Genomic DNA, 10807 nt, shown 5'->3' on the forward strand with positions numbered 1-10807 from the left:
TTAGGGGCTATCTCGTCCCTCCGATCAAAATCAAACGGTCGGGAAAAATAAACTAGGGAGTCCAAATAAGGAAACGGTGATGTTTTATAGATGTTAGGGGATGATCTGGATCCAATGATGATGACTGCCCGGGTCGGGTTCGGGACATCTTTCGGACGCGCGCGGAGAGGGCCGCGGGCTGACGAGAAAGGTTAGGTAGGGCCTGGCGGTGAATGGTAGTGGGCTGTGCAGAAAGCCTTGGACTGAGAGAAGAGAAGAGAGAGACCCGGCGGCTGTTTTCGGAGACCAAAAACGTTCGACGTTCGACCCCCGGCTATAATGCCGCTATAGTTTAACGGTTGGACTATCAAACGGACTCTGAATGCGGTGAAACTTGGCAGACGGTCTACTGACAACATAACAACACTGCATGCCAACCCTCAACCCATTCCGAGAACATTTTCCGGCCACTTATAAAATAATATCTCGGACATGCCACGGGCGCGTGCAAGTGTGTCTGGGCTCAGAACGGACAACGGAAGGAACTGGGACCCGGACAAATGCAAGTTTTGAAAACATGATGATGCAATGCACATGATGACATGACAAGATGCGACACGCAAGCAAAAGACAAGGCAACAACAACGAATAACTGGAAGACACCTGACGCAACGATCTCGGGGCGTCACAGCAGTCAACAAGCAGAGTTATGGAAAATAAATATTATATTCGTTGACAGGGAAGAAGGGATTCATTAACATATTACTCCTCTAGTGGACTACATAGATGAACGATTCTATAATTAGTTACTCCTCCTGTATGAATGATGCTCAAAGCACCACAACAATACACGATAGGATCCCTGAGCATTTGGTACAAGGCAGGAAAGAACAAAGAGACCACGACTAATAACCATTGTTATCTTCAACGAAAATCCAAAAAACTTTGCAATTTCTTCTTTGAATCTGACTGCACAATACTTTATATGTCCAGTCCATTTTATGATTCCAGTTGGGCTGGCAGTTAATCATCATCAAGAGATGAGTATAACTTATTTGTGACTATGAATATTTATCAATCATCATCTACTTTTTTGCACTCTTGATAGTTTGTGAAGTAAAAAAACAGATGATGCAAAAAATGCTGCAGGGGTGAGGCGCTATCTAACATTAACATCAGTAGTTGAGACCTACTGAAGAACCACTCTGATTGGAAGTGCCGACGCATACCCTGCTTGCTCCCAGACCAAGAGCCTCGATGCCTCTTGCTCCTTAGTCCTCCGGGCGGGAGGGGGGTGGTAGCTGGCCGACCGTGGGCAGGCGGAGTAATCGTCAAGAAGTCGATCTGCTGCCCAGATCGGGTGGCTGGAGTGAGGCGTGCTACTGAATAGTGGGTTCAGGTTAGGGTTAGGGTTCAAGAAGAAAAACGCATCAGAGAGAGGGAGGATGAGAAGAGAGGTGGTGGGAGAACCTACCAGGATTTGAGAACTCAACGGCGGCGTTGCGGTCACCGGAGGCAGCACGCCATCAAACAGAAAGCTTCGCGAGTTACCGGTGTGGGGACGGTGGAATAGGACTTAGGGGGAAGCTATTCACCGGGGAGGGGATGGGAGGGGATGCGTCACCGGCGGCCGAGAAGGAGGGGCTCATGGCGGCGGTGGTGGTGGATCAAAGATTTGGCGACAGCCGTGGTGGTGGTGGGTTGAGGGAGGGGACGAGAGACGAGAGCGTCGGAGGAGTGGGGAAGGGAGCGAGTGAAACTATTCACTATGACGGGGGTGCGTTCACGCCGCCCGAGAAGAAGGGCTTCCACTGCGGCGTATGTGTAGACTCAAATTGCGAAACCGTTTGGTGCGTGGGTGCAACCGACATCGACGAGAGACGAGGGCGTCGAGGGAGGGTGGGGAAGGGAGCGAGTGAAATCTACGAGAATGACGGGGGTGGGCTGGGATTTGGGGATAGGCAAAGTTTGCATCCTCTCGAATCTTTGAATGAAATCCATCCCTAATTATGTGACAGCCAAACGAGTAGATTTCGGAATTCGCAAATGAAATCCATCAAATCCGACACAAATGATGGGTACCAAACGACCTGTAAAAGGGCTTTATAACTCTCTAAAAGGGCTTTATATTTATAAACGAAGGGAGTAGAATGCTCCCCAAAATAACAATCCAGTTTTTGGCACATGCTCCAAACAGGAAATGACCCAGTTCTCTAGAGAGTTAGTAAATCCAATACATAACCGTACAAGGCCAAGGGGTCGGGTTCCCAACAAGCAAAAGCCAATCTATCCCATCCAAACTGATAACTGAAGTCTCCAAACCTCAACATCAAAAACTCGGCCAACACCCTGACAGCAAACAAGGTCTCAATCCAAAGAAAACGGTCACCCGTATACTGCTAGGCAATCCTGTGGAACAAATTCATACTCACTTGTTGCATCATGTCCTAACCTACTGTTCTATTCAATTGCTGTCGGTAAAATCAGCGTCTATGACGTCACCACCATCGCCTGTCTTCGCAGATGGGCCTGGGCCTGTAGAGTCAGCAGCGCCGTCAGCTCCAGGGGTAGGGCCCGACCCCTGCTGCTGGTAGAGGGACTGACCAAGCTGCATCACTTCTTGGTTCAACGCAGCTAGTGCATCCTTTATCGTCTGTGTCGATCCACCAGCAACGGCATCCTGGAGTTCCTTGAGCTTCCCCTCCACCTTCTCCTTGACATCGCCTGGGACCTTGTCTCCGAGCTCCTTCAGTTGTTTCTCAGTCTGGTACATCACAGACTCTGCCTGGTTCTTGGTGTCAATTGCGTCCCTCTTCTCCTTGTCCTCCGCCGCAAATTTTTCAGCTTCTTCCAGCTTCTTCCACCATCTTCTCTACCTGAATAGTTTTTCATTCATGTTAGTCCAAAGGATCAGCAAAGTTTTACACTACAAATTGAAAAGTTTTCATACCTCATCCTTTGGCAGTGTGCTGGCTCCAGTGATCGTAATGTCCTGCTTCTTCCCAGTGCCCTTATCCACCGCAGCAACAGACAGAATGCCGTTGGCATCAATATCAAACTTGACTTCAATTTGGGGAACACCACGCGGAGCAGGAGGAATTCCATCAAGCCTGAAGCTACCAAGGGATTTATTGTCCCTAACAAACTCTCTTTCTCCTTGGAGAACATTAATCTCCACACTAGTCTGTCCATCAGCAGCCGTTGAAAAGACCTCTGACTTGGAGGTAGGGAGGGTTGTGTTCCTTGGGATAATCTTGGTCATCACCCCACCCAGTGTCTCCAAACCAAGAGACAGTGGCGTAACATCAAGAAGCACAATATCGCTCACATCGCCCGACAATACTCCTGCCTGTTGACATTTTGCATGTGAGATACACCAGACAGTTCAATCTAGCATGTTACTATTCTAGAAACATATGAGAGATAATCAGCCAGTGCTGATGCTATAGCCAAAAGCCACAACATAGCAACAACACTATCTAGTAGGCCAGACAAACAGTTTACCATATTCTTTGGGTAATTTCACTTTGAGAGCTGTGCCTGGGGCCATATGTTCAGCCCAAATTTTGCAAGACAGATTATTATCTGCTTACATTTTAATAAAGAGGTATAGGACAGGAACATCAGGATTTTCATTCTAGCTTAGGTGACTATGAAGAAATGATTTTCATGAACTCACCTGCACCGCTGCTCCAAGAGCAACAACCTCATCGGGATTGACTGTCACATTGGGATCCTTTCCCGTCATTTTCTTCACAAGATCCTGAACAGCTGGAATTCTTGTGGAACCACCCACAAGAATCACCTCATCTATTTCTTTAAGTGACAACTTCGCATCTCTAAGAGAATTGTCAACAGGTGTCCTCAGCCTGAAAGACAGTTAAAAAATAAAAATACTAGCAACAATTGGCTAAACTAAATACAGCCATAACACTCGCCAGATATTCAAAAAAGCAGTTGTTAAAAGCATGTGAAGACAACCATGCAGACATGTATTCTTTCATACAAATATTAACATGAGGCATGATACTGTACCTGTCAAGAAGATCTGAGCATAGCTCCTCAAATTTACCCCTGGTAAGTGTTGTCTCAATATGCTTGGGCCCATCAGCAGTAGCTGTAATGAAAGGTAAACTGAAAAAACCAATAACAGGTTTAGAAACTGAGATGCAAAAAGCACAATGTTTGACACCAAAATGGGAGGCTGAGCCAACCAACCTGATATTTGTTTGGGTCAACGATGACAATTCCATCTTGGCCTTCTCAGCTGCTTCTGTAAGACGCTGGAGAGCTTGCTTGTCTTTTAGCAGGTCAATACCCTCATCATTCTTGAAGCTCCCAGCCAGCCAATCAACAATTCTCTGGCAACAGAATTATTTGTGAGAACATATAAATCATGCAGAACCATAAAAAAGGTGCTGAGGTCATCAGTAAGCATGAGATAAGGATGTTATTTCATCTCTTTGGCTGTCAAAATGCACATACATACTGCCTAATGCAGATTCTAATAACTGAAAGACACACGAGCTCACTGGTAACGAGCATAGATGTTATCTGTAACCAGGGATCTAATGAAAAGCGTAAGATACTTAGAGCCTATTATGCTGCTCACACATTGCTCTCCTGCCTGTCTAGAAGACTAGAACCAGAGAATTGCAGGCAATTATAACTTTTTTTTGTCAAGTAAAAAACTCAATAAACAGTGAAGTGTACATCCCTTTTGCATTCCTATTATACAGGCAAGACTGCAAACACAGATTACATATGCAAAATTGAGGGACGTTCTAACCAAACAAACAGCAAACAAGATGAAGCAGACTAAATAAGTTTGTAATCACACATGAGACAGATGGGCGTATGAAGAATACCTTGTCAAAGTCATCACCGCCAAGGTGAGTATCACCAGATGTAGACAGCACCTCAAAAACACCATCACCAACTTCGAGAACTGAAAGCAGAGCAATAGGTATAATAAGAAGCTGGGATATGGACCATATGGTCATACAGATAACAAAAAGAGTAGAACTTGATTAAGAACAATCTTGCATTGCTTATCAAAAAGACTAGAGAGGACAGATGTCTTAAAAGAACGGATCAAAATAGAATAATTAGATAAAATAGGTTTCCATTGCTTAACACTCCATCCAATCCAGCATGCAGAAGTAACAGAACATGCTTCCACTAGGATAGTATAGCCCTTGCTGGTGCCTGCTTAGTACTTTATGAGGGCCTATACATAGATTTTCTACTACGGGAGCCTATACATATATTTTCCATAAGACAGACAAATGTTTAAGAACTTATTGTTGATCAAACAACATTTATTTTGCCATAAGATTACATTTTTGCAGTGCAATGTAACAAATTATGTAACCTGCGTATCTGGACACATTTCAGTGAACTGAAGTAACACAGAATACATCGAATAGTTGACCACCGAAAGCTTATCTATAGTAATATTTTTCATGGTGCTGCACGATCAGTATAAATAAATACGTAGCTACTTTGATTATTAACTACTGAAACTATGCAGATTGCAGCAGTTACTGGGCGTCAATTTTCCTTGCAATGGGCATACATAAGACCTCAAAATTCATGATACATACCTGAAACATCAAAGGTGCCTCCTCCCAGGTCAAAAACCAGAATTGTTTCATTGTTCTTTTTTTCAAAACCATATGCCAACGATGCTGCGGTAGGCTCGTTTATGATACGGAGAACATCCAGGCCTGCAATGCGGCCGGCATCTTTTGTAGCCGTCCTCTGGGAGTCATTGAAATAAGCAGGAACTGTGATCACTGCCTTGGTGACTTTGTCATTTAAAAACTTTGATGCATCATCAACCAGCTTTCTCAGGACCTGGATAATAAAGGATGTTCAGAAACACTTGCAAATCTGATAGAAAAGTAACACCTGGAAAGTGAACTGACGACTGATATATACACACCTAAAAGAATTAGCATATGCACTGCTATTCATCTCTAATAGAACTTCTTGAACAATTTGCAAAATAATAAAGCATCTACATCACTGGGCGGTATCAATTCTGTTGTACTCACGTTTTCTATAGTGACTGTTTACAGTAATGTAGAATACAACTAGATGCAAGTAGAGTAAGAAATACTCCTTCGGTTACAAAATGTAAGGTCTAAATTTGAACTTTGATTGTAAGTTTATCATACAATATGTTGTTGATAGTCACAAAATCACAATCAAAAGAATCCTCTCCCAAACAAACCCAATGGTTTCAATTTTATTTAACATAATCCACATATTATTGGATGATGAACTGCAGGTCAAAGAACGAATTCACAGTCATACAATGTTCCAGCCAAGTCCATGAATATGAAGTATTATTTATTTACCTGTGCAGAGATCTCCTCCGCGGCGAACTGCTTGCCAATTGCTGGGCAATCGAGCTTGACGTTGCCGTTATCGTCCCGGACAAGGCGGTAGGAAACCTGCTTGGACTCCTCGGCGACCTCGTTCATCTTTCGGCCGATGAACCTCTTGACTGAGAAGAAGGTGTTCTCCGGGTTGACCACCGCCTGCCTCTTGGCGATCTGTCCCACCAGCCGGTCCCCGGCCTTGGTGTACGCCACGACCGACGGCGTGGTCCGCGCGCCCTCGGCGTTGGTGACGATAGTGGGCTTGCCGCCCTCCATCGCCGCGACCGCTGAGTTGGTGGTCCCGAGGTCGATCCCCACCACCTTCTCGCAGGCGACGCGCAGTGGCCGCCACCGTCGCCCACCACGGCCGTACACCACCGCGGCCGTTCGGAGGTTGACGGAGGGGCGCCGGGTGCCGTGATGGACGAAGAAGGGGGTCGAGGTGGGGAAGGTCGTGGTCGCCATGGCTGAGAGCACGAGCAGTAACCCGGGGGGTAGGGGTTGGTGGGGGGCGAAACCCTACAAGGGGCAGGAAGTTGAAGGAAGGGGCTGGTGGATTCGCGTGGGTTTTGGGGGATTGAGAGAAGGGAGAAATGGCGAGAGGCCTTGGGGAAGGATAAGGTACGGGAGGAAGGTTTTATAGGGTTCTCATGTGGGGAAGACGCGCTGGGAGCCAGCCTGTGGCTTTTTGCCCTGCTTTTGGTATTTTCGCGTTCTAGATGTTCCTATTTTGGCGTTCTAGATGTTTTCGACGCTTCCAGAATTTTAAGGAATCTTCCTTTTTTTTTGATGTTTTTATTGCTGGATGCTGTTATAAACCTTCTATTCCCACACAAACACGTCATCGTGTACCCTCGACGCCGGGGGCGATGCATCGCAGCTCATGTCGAAGGAGACCAGGCCGGAAGTGCGGTACGCAAACAATTCGGTGGACACTTTTGTAGACGCGAAACCCCACACTCCCGGGAGGGACCCCGTCAGAGCGCGTGACGGCTATAGGCTGCGCTAGGTCGGCCTGACCACCCCTAGAGCCTCGAGGTTTGCCACCCTGCAATAAGAAGAACTAATGAAGAACGAGGAAGAAAAAAAAACACGGGAGAAGGTAAAAGATAAAAAGTGATAAATGAGTTTGTCGATTGTGTGTTGTTGTTCAATCGGTCGTCACCCCTCATGTATATAAGAGGTGGATGGACGATATCAACACTCCATCGGCCATTTATATGTGCTTAGGGCGATAATTTTTATATCAGCCATGTTTATGCTTAGGGCGATAATTCTATATCAGCCATGTCTTTGCTTAGGGCGATAGTTATATATCGGTCGTTATTTATTTAGGCTTTTTGCCAGACACTTGGGTGATACTTCTTTAAATATTTGTCATTTAGAGCTCGAGGTAACAATGTACCTTGTACGGATTCCACCACATATGAGTTTCCGAAAACTATTCTTGTAATTTTAAAAGGATCTTCCCAACTTTGAGACCACTTTCCGAATTTTCTGTCTTTTGAGCCAATTGGTAGGATGACCTTCCACATGATATCACCAACTTGAAAAAATTTCAACTTGACCTTCTTATTGTAAGCTCTTGCCACTCTCAACTTATCGCTCTCTATGGCCTTCAAAGCAGCTAAACGTTTATCGGCAACTTCATCAATATTGTCCATCATCAAATTATAAAAGTCTACCACCGATAAGTCATTTTGTTTGGCTACTCCCAAAGCATTCAAATTCACCTCCACTGGTAAAACGACCTCTTGACCATATACAAGCTCATATGGACTTACCTTTGTAGCACCATGCTTTGAGATCATGTGCGCCCATAAAGCTTCGGACAATAGCTCATGGCATCTCCTCGGATTATCCTCAATCTTCTTCTTGATGAGCTTGATCAGTATTTTATTGCTAGACTCGGCTTGTCCATTGGCTTGGGCATAATACGGGGAGGAATTGAGGAACTTTATCTTATATGATTTGACAATTTCTCTAACTTGATGTGATATGAAAGATGAACCCTGATCCATAGTTAATGTTTGAGGAATACCGAATCTATGAATAATGTGCTCAGTTATGAATTGAATTACCTCCTTATGCGTCATATTTTTTAGAGGTATTGCTTCAGGCCATTTAGTGAAATAATCAGTTGCCACCAACACGAATCGATGCCCCTTTGAAGAAGAATGGTGAATCTCTCCAATAAAGTCTTATCTCCAACCTCTAAAAGGCCACAGCTTGATAATAGGTTATAACATAGCGGCGGGAGCCAATTGAATATCACCAAATTTTTGGCAAGCTTCACATCCTTTATAATACTTGAAGCAATCATTAATCGTCGTCGGTCAATAAAACCCAGCATGTCTCAATAACCATTTCATCTTGGGGGCCGACTGATGAGTGACACAAATTCCTTCATGGACCTCTCCCATAGCAACTCTCGCTTGGTCCTCGTCCAAGCACTTCAAAAGAACATCATCAACCGTCCAGCGATAGAGATCATCATCTCTCACCGTATATTTGAAAGCCATACGTCGAACGACCCTGTCCACCCTTTTACTAGAACTAGATGATGCCCCGCACGTTGTTGCGGGAATATTTGCAATATTTCAATGAGATTTTGATTATATGGAACATGAATTCTTGAAACAATAATTTTTGAAAGTATATAAGAATTAAATGTAAATAGCATAATAAAATGAAATTTTACATGCATGCATGTTGTAGTGGATTTTTAATATGAATAGTTGCATGTTGAGGTGGGCCTTTCCTTATGCATATTGAATGATGAGGTGGCATGCTTGCATGTTGAGAGAAATATGTTAGTGGGGACTAGCTATTTAGATATATAAGATCACACAAATAATCAATAATGGGTTTCCTCCAATCTTGATTTTCTCCTGCATTAAATTTTTCGTTAGTGGCCGAAACGGTGGGCTCCAATTCAGCCTCCCCTATGTTGGCAAGACTAGACATCAGCATTTGAGAAATATGAAACATGTGATGATCAATGTGATAGGCGGATGCTTGTTGTGCCAACCCATTTGCTCTCCAATTGTCATGTCTAGATATGATAGAGGCGAAGGTGTCCCGATGTTTCGATGAGATAGATATCGTTTTCTGTGGGAGTCGACTTTGACGATCCGACTACGAACGTGCGAAGATGTCGCGCCTTAGCAATCGCTAAATCAACTTCCGAGGGTTATTGACCATGTCGGAGCACGATCAACCTGACCACGAGGGTCTATTTCTTGCGAGCAAACGAAGAACAAGCAAGAAACTGAGATTGTAATCTGGATATTGCGAATAAAAGAGGAGAACTTTATTAATGAAGGTGGGGTTCTGTGACGTCTTGGTCTGGTCGCTGGACACAAACGAAGTACACGAAGTTGCAACTATGGCAAACTTTTAATCTATACAAAACCCAAAGTCTAAACGATGCCCTAAGGGTTGTATATATGAAGAAGAGAGGGGGGAGAATGCTTGCCTCATATTGAATTTGCTTATAATCGTTCATTGCATTCTACTACTAAGATGTGCCCTTTTGAAATTGTGTATGGTTTCCTACCTCGTGCATCTATTGATTTGTTGCCTCTTTCATCTTCGGAGAAGGTTAATTTTGATGCCAAAGAACGTGATGAATTGATTTTAAAAATTCACGAGTTAACTAATGAAAACATTGAGCGTATGAATGCTAAATATAAACTTGCTGGAGATAAGGGTAGAAAACATGTTGTGTTTGCACCTGGAGATCTTGTTTGGTTACATTTGCGTAAGGATAGATTTCCTAATTTGTGCAAATCAAAGCTAATGCCACGTGCTGATGGTCCTTTTAAGGTGTTAGAGAAAATAAATGATAATGCATATGAACTTGAGCTGCATGTAGATTTTGGGGTTGGTCCCACTTTTAACATTGCAGATTTGAAGCCTTATTTGGGTCAGGAAGATGAGCTTTCGTCGAGGACGGCTTCATTTCAAGAAGGGGAGGATGATGAGGACATCAATACCGTTGTTACACCCACAGCCCCTGCTACTATACATATTGGACCAATTACTAGAGCTCGCGCACGCCAATTGAATTATGAGGTACTTCCGTTTCTTGGTAACGATTCTAATGTTCATGAGAATATGATGCTGTCTAAATTGGATACATTTTTTTGCTTACAAATGAAGGGCCTAGCTTGGACAAGAAAGATTAACCTTGGAGCAAGTTCAAGCATGGAGATGATGGCATGCGCAAGGGGAACAAGAACGGACTCTAAAAACTGCCTATAATCAAGTATTTCGAAATTACATGGGCCTGACCCAAAAATAAGGTGACGCATCACCTAGAATAGCCTCTGGACGAAATTTATGAAGTGGCATCTTGTATATTTCGTCCAAGGCTTCATGCACTCATTATGGTGGCTTCAAAGTCCTGGAATCATCACTTGTAACTCCGTTCTTGT

The 10807-nt window shown here is 44.1% G+C and overlaps 1 protein-coding gene across 1 annotated transcript; it reads right to left on the reverse strand.

The window, feature by feature from the left end:
* Window positions 1-2171: 2171 nt before the first annotated feature.
* LOC125554841 (heat shock 70 kDa protein 7, chloroplastic) lies at window positions 2172-6991 on the reverse strand. Its single transcript, XM_048718243.1, has 8 exons — window positions 6345-6991; window positions 5586-5838; window positions 4848-4927; window positions 4198-4340; window positions 4015-4113; window positions 3659-3848; window positions 2930-3328; window positions 2172-2855 (listed from the first exon to the last, which is right to left on the reverse strand). The coding sequence occupies exons 1-8, from the start codon at window positions 6831-6833 to the stop codon at window positions 2820-2822; spliced, it is 1689 nt and encodes a 562-aa protein (XP_048574200.1). The 5' UTR covers window positions 6834-6991; the 3' UTR covers window positions 2172-2819.
* Between the last annotated feature and the right edge of the window lie 3816 nt (window positions 6992-10807).

Source organism: Triticum urartu, chromosome 1 (assembly GCF_003073215.2).
Source record: "Triticum urartu cultivar G1812 chromosome 1, Tu2.1, whole genome shotgun sequence".
In the NCBI taxonomy this organism is placed as follows: Eukaryota; Viridiplantae; Streptophyta; class Magnoliopsida; order Poales; family Poaceae; genus Triticum; species Triticum urartu.